The sequence below is a fragment of the Canis lupus genome, chromosome 33, assembly GCF_048164855.1.
Source record: "Canis lupus baileyi chromosome 33, mCanLup2.hap1, whole genome shotgun sequence".
Taxonomy (NCBI): Eukaryota; Metazoa; Chordata; class Mammalia; order Carnivora; family Canidae; genus Canis; species Canis lupus.
Genome location: NC_132870.1, coordinates 3,221,381 through 3,244,938, shown reverse-complemented (window position 1 = coordinate 3,244,938; position 23,558 = coordinate 3,221,381). Strand labels below are relative to the sequence as shown.

At 37.6% G+C, this 23,558-nt stretch overlaps 1 protein-coding gene across 4 annotated transcripts in view; it reads right to left on the bottom strand.

The window, feature by feature from the left end:
• BMP2K (BMP2 inducible kinase) overlaps nt 1-23,214 on the bottom strand; it is a 114,273-nt gene extending 91,059 nt beyond the window's left edge. Inside the window, exon 1 of one of the 4 annotated variants that reach the window (XM_072810020.1) lies at nt 22,957-23,214. In XM_072810020.1, the coding sequence (XP_072666121.1) occupies nt 22,957-23,137 (181 nt within the window). In that variant the 5' untranslated portion in view covers nt 23,138-23,214. The remainder of the gene's footprint in view (nt 1-22,956) is intronic. The other 3 variants (XM_072810021.1, XM_072810019.1, XM_072810022.1) reach the window with 3 other exon arrangements.
• Between the last annotated feature and the right edge of the window lie 344 nt (nt 23,215-23,558).

The window sequence follows — 23,558 nt, the reverse complement described above, 5'->3', positions numbered from 1 at the left end:
CAGTGAAAAGACTTACTACACGTCTATCAATTACAAGAATTAGGAAGAGGCATTATTAGGATAGATATGGCTAAGAGTTCTCCAGAACTGATGGAAGACACCAAACACCAGGTTCAGAAAAACCAAGAAGTATAAAATAACAGAAAGCCACACTTATACCACCACAGAGAAAGACTACAGGACCAAAGAGAAGATATCCAAGCTACCAGTGAGAAAAGATAGATTACCTACAAAGGCAATTAGCAACTTCTCAACAGAAAAAGAAAGAAGGCAGTGGAATAATACCTTCAAAATACTGAAAGAAAAAAACTATCTGCCTTCTAGAATGAAATTGAAATAAAAATTGTTCAGGTTTACAAAATGACCTTTACTAAAATGACCTTTACTTTAAAGGGGTGTCAGAGTGAAAACAAGTGAGCATAGATGGAAGGTCTGACATTTAAGAAACAAGATGAACTAAGCTATTAAACAAGAACTTGTAAAACAATAATCATATCTCATTTGTGGATTAAAGTGAAGATGGCGGGGCACCTGGGTGGCTCAGGGGGTTAAGCATCTGCCTGCAGCTCAAGTCATGATCTCAGAGTCCAGGGATCAAGTCCCACATCGGGCCCCCTGCTCCATGGGGAAATGAAGGAAAGAGAACCTTACACAGTTCAAAACAAAGCAAAAAAAAATTTTTTTTACGATAATAATTAGCAAGCATTGTTTAGAAAAAGACTAAAGAGAAGACAAGGACAAAAATGGGAAACAAATCAGAAAGTATTTCACCATGAAGGAAAAAGATCTCAAAAGGATACAAGTAGTTAAAAGAGGAATGGAAGAAGTTAAGAGTGAACAATTTTTGCCTTATCTATTCTTATTTCATTATGAAAAATTACTACTTGTGACATTAATAGAAACACACCCACACTTCAACAGTCCAGACAATAGATAATAAAGGTTTTCACAGAAAGATGACAACAAATGAATCTCTAGTTTCTTACTTGGGTGACTACATGTGGGTTCCCCTTTCAACCAAAATAGATTAAGTTGTTGATTTGGTAGAAGTCCGGGTTTTTAAAAGTTTTAAAATATATTTTAATTGTTTGATAGGTCTACAACAGACACAGGAAACCTGGACTATAGGGATAGAGATTTAGGGAATCTGTGAATAGATCCATCACACAGAAAGATTGTGAAGGAATAAAGGACAGGTAAAATACCAATCTATGCAAAGGGAAATGAGTTCACTGAGCAATATGGAACATTTTAATTCCACCTTAAAATACTTCAGATAACTGCTCCCAGGGGGAAAAAAAAAAAAAAAAAAACTAAAGGAAAAAAAAACACTGCTTTGAAACTCATTGAAAGGCTAAGTTTTTAAAATATATTCATCCTCCCAAACACATTTACAATTTTAGTATGTGGGGAAAAAATTTTTTCAGTGTTACATTTAGATAATTCTCGTATATAAGCAAGGCGATTCAATCTATGGTCTATTAACAAATAAGTTGTCTGCCACTTTTTACTTTAGATGTTTTACTTTATAATACAAATTACATTCTTATTAAGTAAAAACAGTTCTATTTCAAAGTTTTGACAACTGCAGTTTAAGTTATACTGACTTAAAATATTAACATGAAACGATCAGAGAAGGCAAAACTCTTTTAGAATACTTAGAAATTAAGCTACCTTGACACTGTACAACTTGCACACATAACTACATTCCAGTATTTAGTTCTTTATTAAAGCAGAGTTAAAAATCATACAAAACAACTCGTGGTTAGCAAACAAAAACCACTAAAAATTTTATAATTGAATGTGCGTGGGGAAGTTACAAAGATGGTAATTCTACATCCAATCCAAATAAGATAAGCTTTTTTTAAGTCACCAAAGATATAGAGTGTACTGTACAGGATATGTTAACTCCTCTTGGCAATATCCTTTATCACTAGACTGGTCCCAACGTGTTGATGCTTATGCATGCACTTTGTGTAACAATCTCAAGTGTGCCAAGTAAACACAGAGCCTTCTGTAATTACTTCAGAAGGGGGAGGAGGGAACTACTAAGAAAAATCACAACACAGAGCCAAAGTATCAGCACAGAGTCAGTATCTATTACTTTAAGTCCTGATAACCAACACCGTGGCTCAGAAAACAGATATATATTTAAATATTCTGTGTAAGACACTCTACACCATTTCAAATCAGTTTATCTCGATGTCACCAAAAACAAACAAGGCTTAAATTGAAAGAATAGCTTGTGCAATTCCTCCTTTTCAAAGACAGCTCAAGTCTATTTCCTGATTAATAAGGTTTGTCAGGCAGAGTAGAGCTTATCTTTCTCACCAACCCCCACAATTCCCTGGGCTTCATATTCCATTGACTAAATCTGTACTTATACTAATGGAAAACCATCCAATATTTTTACTCAATCAGTGCTTTCCAACTACTTGGCTGGCCCCATGGGAAAATGACGGGAGTCTGCTTTCAGCCAGAGATAACCAGAAGGGATCCCTAACCACAATGGAGCCACTTTGAGGACTGAGGAAGAATTATCTTAGCATACCTACAATCCATCTGTAGCACATGATATGACCATAGCACATCAGTAAGGAAGAATTGGGTCAAACTCTTCTGATACTCAGAAATAACACTACTCATAGCCGCACAAATATCTTATGTACTTTTGACAGAAAAGCCAATTTTTACTGAGAAAAAGGAAAAAAATGTACATAGAACTCTTTAAACCCACATACAAATACTTGAATCAGCCCAAGAATCTCCATCAAAAAAACAAGAACAGTATACAACTTCCATTAGATTCTTAATGAAATATGGAATTCAAAAAAATTACATTTTAGTACCATTACTGAAATATGCAACAGAACATTTTCCAAATTCTGGTCCTAAAAATATCTATGCAACTGGCTTCCACATCAAATTTGGCAATGGGGGAGAAAGTTCTCTAAACAATTGGAAGTCTCTATCAAAATCTGTCAATATAAAATAATTTAATAATGTTTACCATTGATATTTTTACCTGTTAGAATGGTCTATAAAGACATTTACAATTTTAGAACAAGTACCATTTAAAACATAATAAAACAAAACAAGCTTTGTCTTAAAAGCATTGATACCCAGACTGTAGTTATCTCATTCAGCTGTGGATCTTTAAGACATGTAGGTTTACATCAGAATATATTTTACTTAAAAGATGATGATAGCTGTCAAGTGTACTTTTTGGTTAATAAGACCTACAGCGGGCAACCTGGGTGGCTCAGTGATTTAGCACCTTTCTTCAGCCCAGGGTGTAATCCTGGAGACCCAGGATCGAGTCCCGCATCGGGCTCCCTGCGTGGAGCCTGATTCTCCCTCTGCCTGTGTCTCTGCTTCTCTCTCTCTCTGTATCTCTCATGAATAAATAAAATATTTTTTAAAAATAAGAACTACAAAAAAAAAATAAATAAGAACTACAGCAAAACTCTTTGGTAAGAAAATTCTAGGCACCCACTGGAACTTCCTCATAAATACTGTCTACCTGGACTGCAAACTGTTGCAGCCACTCTGGAAAACAATATGGAGGTCCCTCAAAAAGTTAAAACCGGAGGTACCCTATGACCTAGCAATTGCACTACTCTGTATTTATCCAAAGGGTACAAACAGTGATTCAAAGGGGCACAATATTTATAGCGGCAATAGCCAAAATATGGAAAGAGCCCAGATGTCCACTGACAGATGAGTGTATAAAGACGACGTGGTATACATATATATTATTTTACACATTATATACATATGGAATATTACTCAGCCATCAAAAAGAATGAAATCTTGCCACTTGCAATGACATGGATGGACAAGAGGGTATTATAAGCAAAATAAGTCAGAAAAAGACAAAAATACCATATGATATCATTCATATGTGAAATTTAGGAAACAAAACAGATAAACAGGAGAATGGAAGGAAACAAATAAGATAAAGACAGAAAGGGAGGCAAAACATAAGAGACTCTCAAATATAGGGTACAAACTGAGGTTTGCTGGAGGGGAGATGGATGAGGGAATGGGGTAATTGGGTGATGGGCACTCAGGAGGGCACTTGATGTAATGAGCACTGGGTGTTATATGCAACTGATGAATCATTAAATTCTACTCTGAAATTAATAAATAAAAATATTGCCACCTGAAGTGATCTGTTCAGATACTACTGTAAGAAAGTCACACCTTTGAAAGAACACAATCATAGCTTTTCTATGAACAAATCTTTTCAGAGTGTAATAATTTATAGGAATACAATAGTAGGAAAATTAAGAAAAATCAGTTATTTCCTCCCTTGGTAAGGTTCTATATATGCCAATAAAACTTTTAAAATTATTCTCCATAACCTAAAAAGTATTTAATAGACCGTCCTTTTTGACTTTAGAGGATCCATAAGAAACTCTGAAACAGTACAATCAAGTTTCTCACAGGCACCCGATAAGTACTATGTCCCTTTTTGTTTCTTTCAAATGAAATCTTAAAGATTTCTTAAATTCTCACATTTATGACTTTGCATTGTTTTTCTCTACTGACCTGACTTGGCTACATCTGGAGAAACCAGTTATTTAAAAACATACCAGATTGCAAGATATTCCTAGGTAGAGTCCATGTCTTTTTATATCTTAGATTCCTCAAGCCTAAATAATAAGAATATATTCCTAGTTAACAGCAAATTATCTTCTCCCAAAATCATAAAAAAATAAAAACTTTTTACACTGGTGAGAAGATCAATCCATTTATAATATAATATAAAGCACATGGAACCAAGCTTATAAAGCTGCAGGACCTAATTGAAGAAAAACTTCATTAAGAAACATAAAAGTTTTAATAAAATGGAGAGACATGTTATGTTCCTGGAAAGAAATACTCAATACTGTCAATGTATCAATCCTCCCCCCACCTACCATCTCAAGTTAATATAGAGTTTTCATGTAATGCCAATTAAAATTCCAAACTGAATTATATGGAGTGCTTATTAAACCTGAAGTTTTCTGGACCTTTCTCTAAACCTAGGATTAATTCTGATTTAAGTCCTAGCATCCTAGTCAAAGTTTAAGAACCTCTGTAGTTATCTACTAATGTCTGATCTGAAGGCCATTAATAAAGCAGTTACAGACAATTCTCCACTTAATTGTTCAACTCAACAATTTTTCAACTTTACAATGGTGCAAAAGTAACATGCATTCAACAGAAACTATGTATCAAATTTGGAATTTTGAACTTTTCCTCGGCTAGTTGATATGTGGTACAATACCCTCTCTTGATTCTGGCAGAGGCAGTGAGCCACAGCTCCCAGTTAGCCAATGCAATTGTGAGGGTAAACAACTGATACACTTAAAACCATCCTGTACCAATACACCATTCTTTTTTTTTTCACTTTCACTACAGTATTCAATAAACTACATACTATTCAATACTCTATTATAAAATAGGCTTTGTGTTAGATGGTTTTGCCCAACTGTGGGCTAATAACGTTAAAGTATTCTGAGCACGTTTAAGATAGGCAAGTTAAGCTACAATGTTCAGGAGGATAAATATATTAAATATATTTCTGACATGATATTTTCAACTTATGATGGGTTAACTAGGATGTAACCTCATCATAAGTTGAAGACAACCTGTATTCATGAACTGATCTGACCCCTTTTGGGGGTATTTAGCTGTGGGGGTATTTAGTAGTGTTCTGACAGTTCATATCTGCACTTTGGCATTCAGACTATTTCCCCACACAAATAATCCTACACCTGATAATGAGGTTCTCAGGTCAACCTGCAGTCTAGTATTGACAGTAGTATTAACAGTATTTAATGTCTCTCTATAGAAGTATTTCTGCATGAACATTCGGAGTTCCAACTTGGGAAGCCAAGAATGCATCTCAATTACACACCTAGTACTGCAGGTTTTGCCCAAACAGTGAGAAAGAGATTGCCCCAGATCCAAGCCACCAGCAGTACCCAAGTAACTACAAGCAGCAACTCAACAAGCTATCTCCAGTTTCCACAGTAGTTCCTAACTTTACTTCGGTCATACATCCCTTTGAAAATACAATTAAAGCCATAATACCTTGCCTAAGAAAGACACACGAGTGTCAGTGAACCCCAGGTGAACTACCCCAACTACAAAGTGTAGAGTTCACACAATAAACTGTACACTACAGGCCAATACTGTCCCATACATGTCCAATATAATGTAAGCCACATATGCAACTTTAAATTTTCTAGCAGCTACATTCAAAAGGACAAAAACAGTGAATTTTAGTAATACATTTTTAACACAATATAACCAAAATACTATTAGTTCAACATGTAAGCAATATCATATATTAATGATATATTTTACATTACTTTTTTCACATTAAGGCTTTCAAATCTGATGTGTATTTTACATATATGATACATTTCAATTCAGCCTGGCCCCATTTCAAGTAGTAGCCACATGCAGCTAGTGGATTCTGTATTAGACAGTTTTGCTAGGCTACACACCATCCAGTAATTCTCAAGCCCTTTGGGTTCAGGATCCCATTACAGTCTTAAAAATTCAATTGAAGACCCAAGAGAGCTTTTGCTCATGTGGGTTATATCAATCCATATTTACCATATTAGAAATAAAACTGAGATAGGCCACCTGAGTGGCACAGTCAGTTAAGCATACAACTCTTGATTTTGGCACAGGTCATGATCTCAGGGTCATGAGATCAAGCTGCTCAGTGGGCTCTGTGCTCAGCGTGGAGTCTGCCTGTCCCTGTCACACTTCCACTGCCCCTTCCCATGCTTGCACTCAAGTGCACTTACACACTCTCTAAAATAAATACATTTTTAAAAAGAAATTAAAACAGAATTTTTTCAATCTTTATTAATTTGTGTAAAATAATAAACATATTATTTGTCAACATAAATAACATTTATAAGAAAATAGCTGTTATTTTTCAAAAACAAAAATTTAGAGAGAAAAATGGCAATGCTTTACATTTTTGCATAGTTCTTTAATATTTGCCTTGGTAGTAGACTGCTAGATTATCATAGCCATTTCTGCAGTAAATCCTCTAAGATATACTGTTTGGGCCTAATTAAACATATGAACACAACTTAACCTCAGGTATATAGAGAGGGAAAGATGAAGTTTATCTTCAAGTCTTTTCAAATAATTACAGATATTCTCCTTTGCTATTGTAGCAAAATATGACAATTAGTAGTTTCTTAAAGGTTAGTTGCAAGTATCAATGAATTCCTTGCACTGCTAAACTAAAATTCAATAGTCAATCTTGTACTATGTATTTGTAACATCATACATTTGGAAAATACCAGTTCACTAAGTCAAAGAGATCTTTCATTACACAATTTTAAAAAAATCACATTTGTTAATATCATCAACTATCTCCTCAGAAAAACCTAAGTAATGGGAAACTGTCAAGTTCACAATGGCAAATACAATTTTCCAAATTCTAATTTTCTTTTGAAAGCTCAATTTCCATCACTAATAACATCTGTCAGGTGTTTCCCTTGAAGTGACAGCCTCACTTAATAGAGAAAATATCTGCCAAATACCCAAATCTTAATGAATCATAGTCTGTCAGTCATTCTTTCAAATAAAAATAGTGTTCATGTAAAAAGTAGCTGGTCTAGGAGACAACTCAATCACTCAAGTGCTTTTCCTCAATTATACCACCATATTTCACTATGCAGCAAATGTTTTACATATACTTTCCATTTCTTCACACATTAAAAAGATGTGTACTTACAAAATGGCCAATAATAAAAACATAAAAAGATGTTCAATATCACTTACATTTAGGAAAACGCAAATTAAAACTGCAATGATACACCACTTCACATTCATTAGAATGGTTATCATAAACTTTTTTTTTTAAATCTTAAAATATCAAGTTTTAGTGAGGATGCAGAGAAATTGGAACCCATGTCATTGCTGGTGGGAATTTTTTAAAATGCAGCTACTATGGAAAACAGTATCCGTTCCTCAAAAAATTAAACACAGAAGTATCACATAAGCCAGTAATTCTACTTCTGGGTATATACCAAAAAGAACTGAAAGCAGGGACTTGAAAAGATATTTGTGTGCTCATTTTCATAGCAACATTATTCACAATTGTCAAAAGTAAAAACAACCCAAAAGTGCCCACTGATGAATAAACAATATGTGATATATACATAAAATGGAATATTATACAGATTTAATAGAAATTCTGATACATGCTACAACATGGATGAACCGTAAAGACATTATTCTGGGATGCCTGCTGGCTCAATGGTTGAGCATCTGCCTTTGGCTCAGGGCGTGATCCCGGGGTTTGGGATCAAGTCCCACATCGGCCTCCTTGCAGGGAGCCTGCTTCTCCCCCTGCCTATGTCTCTGCCTCTCTCTCTCTGTCTTTCATGAATAAATAAAATCTTTTTTAAAAGACATTATTTCCAGTGAAATAAGCCAGACACAAAAGGCCAAATATTACAGGATTTCGTTTATAAGAGGTACTTAGAATAACCAAATTCATAGAGACAGAGTGCTCACTTCGGCAGCACAGATACAAATTCATAGAGACAGAAAATAAAACAGTGTTTACCACAGGCTGGGGGAGAAGGAATATGGGGAGCTAATGGTTAATAGATATTGAGTTTCAATTAGAGAAAACAAGAAAGTTCTGGAGATCACTAGTGGTAACTGTCACATAACAATGTGAATGTACTTAATGCCACTTAACTGTAAACTTAAAAATGGTCAAAATGGTAATTTTTTTGTTACATACGTTATACCACAATCAAAAAAAGAAGATGTATTCAAGGGGCCAAGATTGATAGAATTTTCACAGCTTTATCAAGGATGTTCTTAAGGGAAACTGGCTTCAAAAATAAGCACACAATTAAAAACAAAACAAAAAAACTGAAGGCAAATGATGATGAAAACTACAATGACTACTAATACAGTTTGGTGCAAACTGTTTTGACTTGTATTAAGGTACTACAAGTTTTACCACCACTGCTATTGCTTTTGAATCATCAACACAAATGCCTAGAGCGTAAAAGGCAAAATTACGTCTTGGTAGTATTATGAAAATAATCTTGACCTGAGGTCTCCTCAAAGGGTCTTGGGGATCCTTTCCCCTAAGGCCCACAAACCATATTTTGAGAACCATTGCTGAAGCCTATTCTTTTAGAAAACCCAATTAATGACAGAACAGAAAAAAAAAAAAAAAAAAGACACACAAAAGATCACTTAGTTCTATTGTTGTTTTTATTTTACCTTTTAAGATGAGAGAAACAAATAGGCCTACATGCTGAGCAGAAATGAGATATAGTAAGAATTAAAGAACAAGCAGCAGAAAACAGAAGAAAAATCAGATAATTGATAAAGTAACAGGGCAGACTAGAGAAATCAGGGACACAGCTTCTAAAGTTGGAAGTAAAAGGAGACACAGATATCAGAGGTAGAATGGGGTGGGGGGGTTACACTTTGACATAAAAAAGCTCTAAGTCCTGAGGATGTACTGCATAACATGGCAACTATAGCTAATAATGTATTCTATATTTGAAAGTTGCTAACAGAGTTTATCTTAAAAGTTTTCATCACAAGAAAAAACAAATGTGTAACTAACATTAAAAAATTAATGATGGATGTTAGCCATATTTATTGTGATCATTTTACAATTTATACAAATATGCAATCATTACATTGTACACCTGAAACTAATGTTCATGTCAATTATATCTCAATTTTTTTTTTTTTTTTTTTTTGTTCCTCTCAATTTTTTTAAAAAAAGCTCTCCTAGGGGTGCCTGGGTGGCTTAGTCGGTTAAGCATCTGCCTTCAAAGTTCTGGGATCAAGCCCCCCATCAGGCTCTCTGCTCAGAGGAGAGTCGGCTTCCTCCCTCTCCCTCTGCTGTTCCCCCAGCTTTGCTCTCTGGTTCTTTCTCTCTCTCTCTAGGTCAAATAAATAAAGTCTTTAAAAATTTTTTTTCTTTTACTATTTTAAAATCATATATCAAGAACTATTCTAACTTTTCACCTGTATGTCTATAAAAATATGCCACTTGTATCACAGAAGCAATGTCATGTCATTTTTAAGAAAATTGTTTTATGATGCCATAGGCACTGTATTTCTCCTGCAAACGCTCAGACGTTTAGTATTCTAGGTATAAGTCAAATGCATTTGTGCCATGATCTAATAAAATTAAAAATATGATGAAACCTTGTTCCTTTTTCTTTTAAATAACATGCAGCACAAATTTGTTAAATGAAATGCAAAAAGGGATTTGATATTACAGCACTAATTCTTAACGTTCCATAACCTTGAACTAGGAACTGAAGGAAGTAGGGGATAAGGATTCAGCTATTTTCTTCTTTTCACTTTCCTTGCTTTCTATAGGAGGTCCTAGATATATATTGCTATGGTACATTCAATTGAAGAAGCTAGAGTAATGTGATTTTATGTTACTTACTTTAGAGTTGGCAAATACATTATTTCATTTACGATGAACATTTCTACACTGACAGAACAGATTCATTTGGGGGAAGCTGCAATTCTAAACTTTGTAAAATTAATCCTGACATCTTAAACTGCAGCACATGGTTTGATGGCTTTAAGGAAAAGCAAAGGGGGAAAGCTTTAACTCAAAAGTGGTTGGGAATAATATCTCCTTCTATCTCAGACTCTGGAGGCAACCATGAATATTCCAGTTGCCTCCAGCATATTAAAAGTCCCTCAATCTCTTAAGCCCACTCCAATCAAAAACCTATGCCTGTACATGCACAGGACCCAATTAAGGAGGTCACATGTAGTAGAAAGAGTGCTAGATTAGTCACGAGACCTAAATTCCTCCTTCCACAATCAACACCAGCAGTGTGACTTTGGGGTCATCCCTTAGTCTACTTTCTCGTAGCTAAATGAGGGAATTAAAACTGGATAATTAAAAAAAACTGGATAATTGCAACAATTATGGGAGATTTAATGATGCACTAGCATTTTAAAAGAACTGTTAGTCCAACACCACCAGTTAATATAAAAATTAGTAATATTTTCCGAAGGGAGCTGAGAAGGTCTTATTCTCAATTCAGATTCTTGTATACCACCTACCAGCCTCATCCCTATATATCCCTATATTTAGTCTTCCAAAAAGCAAAAACCAGTGAACTTACCCACAATATCCATCATAACGTTTTAAAATGCATGTAGCCTTTACTAAGAAAGAGAGCTGCTACTTTAAGGTGAAAACAAATCTGAACCTTAAATCTGTAAATACAAGTTTCTCATACTAGAAATTTATGGCCTTTGGTTACATCCAGCTCTGAACACCATGAATTCAGAGCATCTTGCAAACTCACTTCCAATATTCCTCATGGACAAGAGTACAATCAGCAAAGTGACATACAAAAACACTTTTTTTAAAAATACTTTTTTAAAAAACCCACTGATTTGCAACATTTCTTAAGCTCCCACTTCAGTAAGCTGAAAAACATAAAATCCATAACAGCTAGCTTCAGTATGTTTTTAAAATATGTATCAATTTGGACTGAGATCCTTAGAATTTCTCCTTTGGATTATACAAACAATATTTTGCTAAAAGATAAAAAATTAACAGATTTAACAACCCAGTTAACTATTCACTAGGATTTGAACTAGGCTAGTTGGTAAGAAAAAAAAAAAAAAACTCCTCAGATCTACATTATTGCTTTCAACACCAGTTAACTATCTTACAAACTTCTGTTATTGATCACAGAAAAGACCATTAAAGGCCTATGCAAAGAGATAATATACACATCCTAGTTCTGGAAAAATAACTCAAAACTCATGTCCTACTAATCATGAGTCAGTGCCATCATTTTTTTTATACAAAGAATAGACCATTAATATGCAGTAGGAGAGATTCTGTTATGTAGGCCAGAGAATGAAAAAGTGGGTCATCGCCAGTGATGCGTAATCCTACTCCTGAGTAAGGGTCCCGAAACATTCATCAAGTAAACTATTTTACCATATTATGTGTACATCATTTTAATACTAACATCTTAATGATTCCAGAAAGAACAGTAAAACTTAGACTAACCACAGACAATTTCATTTAAAAAAGAATACTTAAGTATGTAAAAAAACGCCAGTCAGCCCTAACAATGACCCCACTACAAAAAATTAGCAAAATAAGTAGACACGGCAATTAGGCAGAGGAAATGGTGTGTTAGAAATCTCTCTTCCAGATAACCAAAGAAGGAATAGAAGAATGTTGAGGGTGATAATGATTAGTTATTAACAAGACTGCAAAAAGACTTGGTTTGCTACCTCTGATCTGTCATGCCAGGTTTATGAATTCCCTAATCTCAAAGAAAACTGAAGGTCTTTCCATCGAGAAAAGCAACTCCAATACTATACACACTAGTTAGAGGGGTCCCCTAAGGTAATAAGTATTTTCCTCCCCAGAGCACTAAGGATATAAGATCCCCTTCTTCCTAATCTCTCATTCTCTTAGATACCAGTTGTCCCATAAAGCCTTGGTAACTATCAACCACTCAAGAGAAAGCCACAGCCAGTTGACCATTTCCAATAGTATTACTTTAATATTAGGGTATTCAGAGCACATACTTTAGGCCTCTTCAGTTTGCCCTCTCTGTCCCATGGTAGTGGCTTTCTTTAAAGATGACACGGGTCACTCGGGCTAGAACACTGCTGAGAATCACCTAGTAAGAAGAGCAAGCAGACCCGCAAAACAGAAATGTGCTACTTGTGTAATCACTACAGAAATGAAACATGCTAGGAATCCAAAAATAAATCTGGTAGTATTTTTTTCATTCACCTAGATAATGCTCTACCTACATTATCATCAAATATTTCTATCTACTTCTTTTAGCTTCTGTAAAAAGACACAACTTGAAATTTGGGGCCAACCTACTCCTAAACATCAACCAAACAGTTGAATATGTCAAACACAGTTGTTATCCAATTGTTTTATAATAACTATTTACAGGACTTCTGGCTGCTTTTCGATTCAAAACTTCAATCTCTCACAAATGTACTAAATACCTATCATGAGCACAGCACTGCAAGAGATAAGAGATAAGAGGAGTACATTGCCAAATCTTAAGGGGACTTTTAATCTTACAGTAGAGGAAACTTTTTACTACACATTTTCTTAGAATAAAACAAAGCTGTGTAAAATAAGTGCAATATAAGCGGCAGTTGCTACACAGAGGATTAGAGGAAGGCATAATTACACTCATTTGGTTGCAGATAGGGTGTCACAGAAAAAAAAGACTGCAAGAAAGTATTTTAAAGGTTCACTGCAAGATACAATTAAACAGAGTGGGGAGGGAAGTGTATGCATTCTAGGCAATGTAACAACATAAGCTGAAAAACAGGAATGAAAAAGCAAGAGCAAAATGCAGAAAATGTCAAGTCCAAGTGCAGTAATACACATCGAGGATCAGAGTGAGAGAGGGATTAAGCCCGGAGGGGAGCTGGAGTCACACTGCAGAGGACCTTGAATCCCAGAGTGATGAGTTTGCACTTCACTTAGGCAAAGGATCAGAAGTCCATTTCAGGAAGAAAAACTGGGAAGAGTTGATTTGGTGAGTAAAGAGTCTCAAAGAGAAGAATAGTCTGCATAAGAATGTCATTCACTGAGACTTATTAAGGACCCAAACTAGAGCTGACAGCACTAGAAACAAAAAGGCACTGACTCTTCACACATTATCATGGATAAATTTTCTATCCACAAAATAACTTTCTATCCACAAACTGTCATAACCCTTCCTGATACATTCTTTCCAAATAAAAACTTGAAAAACATGAAAATTTCTTTATTTCCAGACACCCTCCAAAATATGAATCACTTGGAGAACACAAATCATTAAAATAACAAAAGAATCCACTAAAGTTGGCATATACTTTCAAACTAGACAGTACTCTGAAAAGCAACATGATTTGAGCACCCATACCCTTATCTTAAGGGGTACTATATAAGGCAACTTCCTAGAGAAGACTTTTTCACAATGATTAAGAAATCATTTTATTTCTTAATTGTGGGATTAAAAAATAAATTGCTGGGACACCTGAGTGGCTCAGTGGTTGAGCATCTGCCTTCAGCTCAGGGCGTGATCCCAAGATCTGGGATCGAATCCCACACCGGGCTCCCTGCATGGAGCCTGCTTCTCCCTCTGCCTATGTCTCTGCCTCTCTGTGTGTGTCTCTCATGAATAAATAAATAAATCTTTAAAAATAAAATAAAAAAATAAGTTGCTAATCTATACTGAAGCTTGTCAAAGAACTCAAATGCATGGTTATCAAACACAATCTTTTCATTATGGTCTCAATCCTAAAACTGTTCATCTTTATCCCTTTCCCTTGCTCCTCTCATCAGCGTAGCAGTAAGAATCCATCACATAGACAGAATCAGATAATGTCAAAATGGAAAAAGATGTTACAGATTCATCTTTATCAACTTCATTTTTTCTTGAGGAAACTGAAGTCAAAATGTCACAATGCAAGTTATTAGCATAACAGAGTATCAGCTGGCCCAACTCCAAATTTTGCCTTTTTTTTTTTTTTTTTTTAATAGTTGCCTCCAGGAACTATTAAAGATCCAGGAACTATTTCAAAGATCTAATGAAATGTTAAAATAGGCAAATTAGTAGCAATAGTGTTTCATATTTTAAAATAATATTCACTGCAAAATGCCTCTCTAGAAGCCATACCCCAAACCATGCCCTTAAATTTTACTGGAATTCTACAAGACGAGGACAAACCAAAAAGTCCAAAAATAAAGTATCTCTGTGTCAAAGCCCGACAACCACTTTCCTGCAGAGACATGAAACAGCAGAAAAGTGCTGACTGATCTCATTTGTAAAGATGATATATGCAGACAAGAGAATCTCCAAATTAACTAAGTGCCCAACTATTTAAAACAGCTCAGTCATTAACCACTCAACTTCCCAACTCAGTTCCCTAAAAATAGTAGGCTTGTGGGTAGATGAATGGTTCACCAGATGGATGCAGGATAAAACCAAGGAATAAACAGTCTCAACTCCTTGTAATGAAACCATTCCATAGCTTTGAAATTACCACTCAGGACTCTTAATTTCAGAATTCTAAGTCAAGCCTTTAATCATTTTGATAGCTACCAAATAGGCTCTAGTAAATGTTTATGTTCTACGTCAAGTTTTGACCAAAAAAGGGGGGAAAGAGTGACAGAGAACCAATATAATGTGTAAATAAGATTAGTAAAGAACACTAAAGGTCCAGAATCAATGTAACGACACACAACAATTCTACCTTCTACTACGTTCCATAATATAAACACACCATCAAGGACCTTTTCTATTTTTCCCTCCTGCAGACCTCATAATGGAAAGATGCTAACAAGTATTAATTTATATTTTCAAAATAATTCAAAGACAACCTTTCCAAACTACTCAGCATGAGAAAGTTAGTATTAACCAAGCAAAGTTGACCATAGCTAAAAGCAAAGAAATTTGATGTTAGTGCAACTTAACACCTTTTCTGGGGATAAATGCGTAATTTCCACTATATTTTTTCAAAATATTGAAAATTTGTTTATTTTTTTAAGATTTATTCATTTATTGATTCAGAGAGAGCGAAAGAGAGGCAGAGACACAGGCAGAGGGAGAAGCAGGCTCCACACAGGGAGCCCGATGTGGGACTCGATCCCAGGTCTCCAGGATCAGACCCCGGGCTGCAGGCGGCGCTAAACCGCTGCGCCACCAGGGCTACCCAAAATATTGAAAATTTGGAATTGCTTTAGGGCCCTTGAATAAAACTGCCACCTCTAGAGAAAACGTAACAGCAATCAAAATTACAATCAAAGAACTATCCCCACAATGATAACACAAAAGAGAAGCATGTGTTATTAAGAGTCTATGTAATGTTCTTTGCTATGAATTACTTTCATTTTCTTGTCAAAACATACACTTTATCAAGGTAAAAATTCTATATAGCTAATTGAAACTTAAAAATTATATATGGCTAAAATGCCACATAATTATCTAATTAAAATGATTCAATTTTTTACAAATATAAATGTGATACTTTATTCAGTATAAATGTAATACATATTCTACAAGCAAATTACTGCAATTCCATTTATTTATTTATGAGAGACAGAGAAAGAGAGAGGCAGAGACACAGGCAGAGGGAGAAGCAGGCTCCATGCAGGGAGCCCTATGCGGGACTTAATCCCGGGTCTCCAGGACCACGCCCTGGGCCGAAGGGAGGCACCAAACCACTGAACCACCCAGGGATAAATTACTGCAATTCCAGAAGCAGATTTCACTGAAAGCTTATCACCAAATCTGAACCTAAAATTGGCCCATATTTATTGAAAGATTTGGCAATGCACTGTTAGATATTATCATACATTATCTTCTTAATATCACAGACACATTACCTGTTAATCTTTATAATAAATATTAACTCCATCTTATAAAAAAAGGAAACAATGTTTCCAGAGAATTCTATTCAATCAGAACAAAAATTACAGCACAGAAACTGAAGACAGAGATAAATAAGACTGCCCTCAAAGAGCTGTCAGAATCAATTGTACAATGTAAAACACTTTCATAATTGCATATAGCAATACTTTTTTTCTTTAAACTCAGCCACCTCTGTAAAATAAACATGTCAATAGACATGGGGGAGGTACAAATAAATAGGTACAAATGTCCACAGGAAGAAGGGAGTGATCATAACTAGCAGTTAGGATTACACAGGCAAAGGTAGTGATAGGTAAATACAACAGTCACAGAACAATGGCAAACGGGGTACGCTGTGGCTGGAGCAGAGTACTATCAGGATATACCAGAGCTAAGATTTAAAAGGTAGGTTAAGAACTTAAACATGGGATGGGACGTCTGGGTGGCTCAGCAGTTGAGCATCTGCCCTTGGCCCAGGGCGTTATCCTGGAGTCTCTGAATCAAGTCCCACATCAGGCTTTCTGCATGGGGCCTGCTTCTTCCTCTGCCTATGTCTCTGCCTCTCTCTCTGTCTCTCATGAATAAATTAAATAAATAAATTTAATTTAACCTAAAAATAAAATAAAAAATAAAATAAAATAAAATAAAATAAAATAAAATAAAATAAAATAAAATAAAATAAAATAAAATAACTAAGCACGAAGAGTGCCTGGCCGGCTCAGTCCATGAAGTATACAACTCTGTATCTCGGGGTTGTGAGTTTGAGCCCCACATTGAGTACGGAGATTGCTTAAAAATAAAACCTAAGAAAAAAAAAAAAAAAAGAACGAAGCATAAATGTGAGTATATGGCCCAAAAATGTGATCAAGATGACTTCTCAGCAACAATCCCTCCTCTTCAAAGCATCAGATTCTCTTGGTATTCTTCATAACTCTCTGGCAGCTCCTTTTTACTCTAAATCAGTGGTTCTCAAGGTATGGTTTCTGGACCAGCAGCATCAGTGAGCAAGTTGTTAGAAATGAAAATTAGGAGCCTTACCCATACATATGAAACAAACTTTGGGGGTCAGGCTCAGCAATATGTGCTTTACCAAGGCCTCCAAATGATTCTGATAAACACCAATGTCTGAGACCAATGTTCTACCAGGGTCCTTCAGTGAGTGCCTTCTCATTCTATACTCTCTCCCTATGCATTATCCTCTCCCAGGGCCTTCAGTGACAGCCAAATGCTCAGTTATCAAAAATACCTATCTCTAAGCCCAGAAACCTTTGCTGCGTACCAAACCCAAACCACATACTCAGCTTCCTACTTGACACTTATTTCCCCCCAGATATTTCAACTAAAACATGTCTGGAACTCCTAGATACCCTCCTTAACTCTCCCCCACCTATCCACTCCCCTGCAAAAAAAAAAAAAAAAAAAAAAATCCTGTTCCTTCTCTTTTCTTCCCCATCTCAGCATATGATTGATACCTCCAAACCAAGCATAAACAAGTCTTACTTCACAGTTCCTACAATACCCTCCCCCCCCATCACCAGGTCTTCCCATTTAAGCATTATTACATTCATCTCCATTCCTACTGCCACTATCTTAACTAATCATCTAATTTGTACAGACTGTAACCAGTCTCTATATAGAAATCACAATGATCTTGTAAAAATACAAATCAGAGCATGTAACTGCCCTATTTTAAATCCTTCAGTAGCTTCCCATTGTATTATCACATAAAACCTAAAATCCTAAATTCTTGGATCCTGGACACCTTTTCCAATATCATCTTGGGTCCTTTCTCCAAGTGATTCAATAGTAGTCCTCAGCTCTGGGCATATTTCAGTTTCTGAAACTTTTTCCCACATAGAGACTTCTCTCTTCATGATATACTTTATACCACCCTCACTTTAACATCGCTGCTTTTACCTAATTTTTCTCATACGTCAGAGTTTTGGTAAAATATCAAAAAAGGTCTTTCTTGATCCTTCAATAATATAAACCGAATCAGTTATTCTCTCATAAAATCCTGTGCTTTCTTCTCATAACAATTATCAAAATTAACTACATTAACTTGATGATTTTTGTTTAATGTTTATCTTCAATATTAGACTGTAAATTCCATTAGGACAAAGAAATATATGTTTTGTTCTCCACTGTACCTACTACAGAGCCTGGCACACAAAAGGCATTTAATAGCTATGGAGTAGTAACAATTATCAATATTTTTGTTAAATCCTCCCCTTCTGCTCTATCCTCTCTCAGAAACTTTAAGTTACAAGTTACTGGATAGCCACAGATAATTTCTACAAATGAAATATCATGCTTAAGTCCATTATTTTCAGACTGATTTATATTGCAAAATCAAATGTATTTTACTACCTTCCTGTAAAATTAACAGTGAGAGCTGGTTAATGCTTAGCCTAAATTAACTTACCCTAATCTAATCAGTTAACTCTGAGAGAGCTACTGAGCTCCTTGTACAGAAGTCTGCAGTATATTCCTGGCTTCCCAATAACCAGTACTGACAGTACCAACAACCCCCAAGCCATGACAGAAAGTCTTATCCTTACCCATGCAATCATATTCAAAATACCATTCCTATCCAGCCCCCAAAACCTCATAATTAGATTACCTCAACAAATCATGGATAGTGTCCCAGTCTCCAGGTTCTCCGTTTATTTAAGCACTTTGTACCAAACATACTTAGTACATTGAGAATCAAACACATTGAGAACCAACTTCTTCCTATTATCAATCAATATTAAATCCTCTAACTAGCACTGAAGGCCTATGGATGTATGTGATCAAAAAGCCAGTTCTATGTTTTAGTAAAAACTTTAAAGAGTATACTGAATTACATACGCTTGTCAATTTGACACTATTTCAAGCTAAAATTTACTTATGGCTCCATCTCATTTCTATGGGCCCAAATTGGATCTGGTTAGCATGCACTCCAGAAACTAAACTGTTTTTGGAAAAACAATGAAAATGCTCCACAATAATAATATTAGTCCTCTAAACTTTAAGCAGGAATTAAAAAGGCACAAGGTGTAATATGCATCTTCAAACATACACCTACTTAACTAGAGACTATGATACAAGGTGTATACTTCAGAGAAGAAACTACTCCAACAGTTTAAACATACAACATAACTCTGAGAAGCCGTTTATTTAAATATATGATATATAAAACGCAAGTATATGTGTACATATATATACATACAGACATAACTTGATTCTCATTATTTGGGGATCCATATTTATAAATTTATGTAGTTGCTAAAATTTATCTGTATTCCCAAAATCAATACAATGGCATTTTCATGATTTGTAGATATGAGTATAGTGCTGGAAATTTTGAGAAGGCCAGCTGGAGTCAACAAGATAGTGTCCTGCCTTGTTTATGAACAAGGGCTCTTTTTGAAGTGTGTTTACTGTCATGTTTTTCTCATATTTGTGCTTTTTATTGGTGATTTCATTGTTTAAAACGGCCCCAAGCATAGTGCCCAAGTGTCATCTAGTATTCCTAAGCTCAAGAAGGCTGTGATGTCCCTTAGAGAGAAAATGTTTTAGCTAAGTTTCATTTAGACATGAGTTACAGCGCTGTTAGCTGTAAGTTCACTTTTAATGAGTAAACAACATACATTAAATAAGATCTTTAAATAGAAATACACATAAAGCACAGTTATATATTGACTGGTTGACAAAAATGTGAACAGTGTCTTTTGCAGTACCTCTGCGTGTACTTCTCAAGGGCAATGGTTCAGTACTTACTAACTCACTCTTCAGTGACTTTACAAAACATAACTACTCTCAATAATAAGAATCAAATATGTAAATATATACTTAGAGAAAGAGAAGGAGAGTTTGAGGCAGAACATGAGACAATGATGCAATTTTCATTGCATCCTAGCAGATCTATTGATGACTCAAAGACACTACAGAGGCCATTCTAAACAAGATGCATGTTTGCAGTAGCATGGCAAAAACACCTCAGGGCACAGCACCTACAGTCTTGGCCCTGTTTAAACAACATGGACCCAAAGCAAAAAAAAAAAAGTAAAACCTACCAAATTTGTTTTTTGGTCTTTGTTTTCACCCCTTGTCCCACTCTAAAATCTAATGCTTTTCCACAGCACTTGCCCTAATCTTATAATCCAGCAAATGTATCTGCCAATTACTGAATGATCATTCTTGAATGTGAACCAGACTTTGTGCTTAAACATCTTGTTCAAATCGTCTAAATTATTTGGAAAGGAGAGAGGATAGTAAGCATCTGAAATAAGAAAAAACTGCCAGGACCAAAAAGTAAACTGAATATAGGCAATTTCAGATGCGTGTGTGAGAGAAACACACAAAATGGAAGAAAGTCTCCCCTCCCCTCCAGAAAAGACGAAGTAAAAATCTAGTCCAAGAGGTGGAGTTGGGTGGTGGGGAAGTTCCACCTTCCAAAAATGGTTTTCTTCAGCTCCTCCTTCATCCTAGCACTTGATTATGGATTTTCCCAAGAAAAACGAAAAATTTATAGCAAAAGCTAGTGGAAAACTCCCAACAGTGACATTAGTCCTTGAATTTTTTTTAAATTATTGTTTGCGGTTGAATGAGCACTCCTCCTTTGAAATTCTTCATTTTTATTTTTATTTTTCAAAATTACTTAATTTTTGTTGAAAATGACTTGCTTAGGGTAATGGTAGGGTATGCTTAGAGCAGTGATAAAAGCCACAAATCCAAAGTCTAGTTTGATGAAACGTTAATGTCTTCTTTCTACTAAATAAAAAACTCATCTGGGATTTTGTGAAATGAAGTGAGTGTAATACCACTCAAGCCACACTTCAATTAGTTACTGCAATTCAAAGAAATACGTACAGCATGTGAGTTAATAGCCGTATCTTCTTAAAACCCGCAACTCAATCTAAACCAACATTGGAAATCCGTGTACAATAAAGAACCCGGAAATTTTACAGCACAGTAAATCTGTCTATCAAAACCAATCACCATATATTCATTCTTTTGAAAAGCTAAGGATCCTTCTCCCACCTCTCCAAGGTTTGGCTAGGCTCATTACTAGGTGCCGTGGCTTGCAAAACAGTAACACCCATTCCTGAATAATTCAAGATTTCTCTCTCTTTACATATTCTATAAACAAAAACCTTCATATTTTTCTTTCGCACTAATGTGCTATTCTTTATGGCATTTCGAAAAACGTTAAGTGGAATCTCAGTCTACTGTGTCCAAACCACATCAATGTCTGACTTTCAGAGGACTAAAACTACTCTCTTCAATTTCTTTTCTCTTAACCTTGGACGTTAGAGGGCCAATTATCAACAGACTATTCATGAAACTTTAAAAGTATCTGTTTTGTAATATTCTGCCATTAAAAACTCCAAAGATAAAAAAAAACAAAAAAACAAAACTCCAAAGATCAAATGGAGCATTCGATAAATAAGAGAAACTATCTTCTACAAGCCAGTTACACAGGAAACACAAAACTAAAGTGCAGGATCTTGTTGTTGGTTTTTTTTTTTTTTGTTTTTTTTGTTTTGTTTTGTTTTTTTAATGGTGTAAAGCTTTCTTGTAAGCGGACTTGCAACCGCTGACATAAACTGGTAATGGTAAAGAAGGGCCTAATGCAAAACTTCACCTGCTTTCTTAGCCCCTTTTATTTTATTTTATTTTTTTTAATTTATGATAGTCACACACTATGAGAGAAAGAGAGAGGCAGAGAGAGAAGCAGGCTCCATGCACCGGGTGCCCGACGTGGGATCCGATCCCGGGTCTCCAGGGTCGCGCCCTGGGCCAAAGGCAGGCGCCAAACCGCTGCGCCACCCAGGGATCCCCTCTTAGCCCCCTTTAAAGTACCAGAGAGACGTACTGAAAGGGTATGAATGAACAGAACCTTGTCTGACGACGGTCCTTAAAAAAAAAAAAAAAAAAAAAAAAGATCAACGGACTTCAAGTTCACCTGATCCTCCAAATCAACCCGCTAACAATTCGGGGCAGAAAGCATCACCTCCAACGCACGCACAAGCGCACGCACTGGAACAAACTGTTTCGCAACCGCGGACTGAGTCAGAGCAAACCCAGCTCGACAGTGCGGGCTGCAGAGTCCGGTACCGTGGGGCGCCCGTGGGGGCTCGGGGGAGGGGCCGGGGCCCTGCAGCGGCCTGAGCCGCAGCTGGCAGAGCGGGGCCTCGGTCCTGCTCGGTCTGACCCTCTAACGAGTCGCTGGCCCACGACACCGCGTCACTCGCCAGGACGTCTGCTGTGTGTTTCCCCGCGCCAAGGAGGAACGGTCCCGACAAGGACTTGGAGTCAGTAACGGGAGGAGTGTGCAGCGGTCCGAGCCGCCAGCGGCGAGCAGGGCTGACTCTCAGGCACCCCCCGCGGGCGGGCACCGCCGGGGAGGTGAGGGCGGCAAGGGCGAGCGCAGAGCAGCGCACGGGACCCGCCGCCGCCGCCGCCGCCGCCGCCGCCACGACCCGCCCTCCCTCGCCCGCCGGCCGAGCCCCCCCGGGACCCGTACCTTCGGCCAGAGACTCCTCCAGGGTCACCTGGTGGCGGCCGACCGCGAACACGCGGACCCCCAGCGACGAGCTCCCGGAGCCGGAGCCGGGCCCCGCCGCGCCGGCCGCGCCACCCGCCGCTCCGCCGCCGCCGCCGCCGCCGCCGCCCTCCGACTTGGGCATCCGAGAGAACTTCTTCATCCCGCCGGCGCGCTGCAGGCCCCGGGGCGCGCGCAGGGGCGAGCGAGAGGGCGAGCGAGAGGGCGAGTCCCCGGCCCCGCGCGCTGCGGCCGCCCGAGCCTCACATCCCGAGCCCCCGAGCCGAGCGCGCTCGCGGCCCCGCGGCAGCTCCCGGCTCCCGGCTCCCGCAGAGGGCGGCGGAGAGGGCGGGGCCGGGCCGCGGCGGGGCGGGGCGGGGCGGGGCGCGCGGGGGCGGGGCGGGGCCGGGGCCGGGGCCGGGCGCGGGGGCGACGCCGCCACCTCCGCGAGCGCCCCGGGCGTCCGAGCCGCCTCGCTGGGCGCCGGGAGCGGGAGCGCGAGCGCGAGCCCGGGGTGGGGGCGGGGCCACCTGGCGGGGGGGCGACGGGGAAGGGGCGGGCGGCCGGCCCCTCCGGGACTGCGC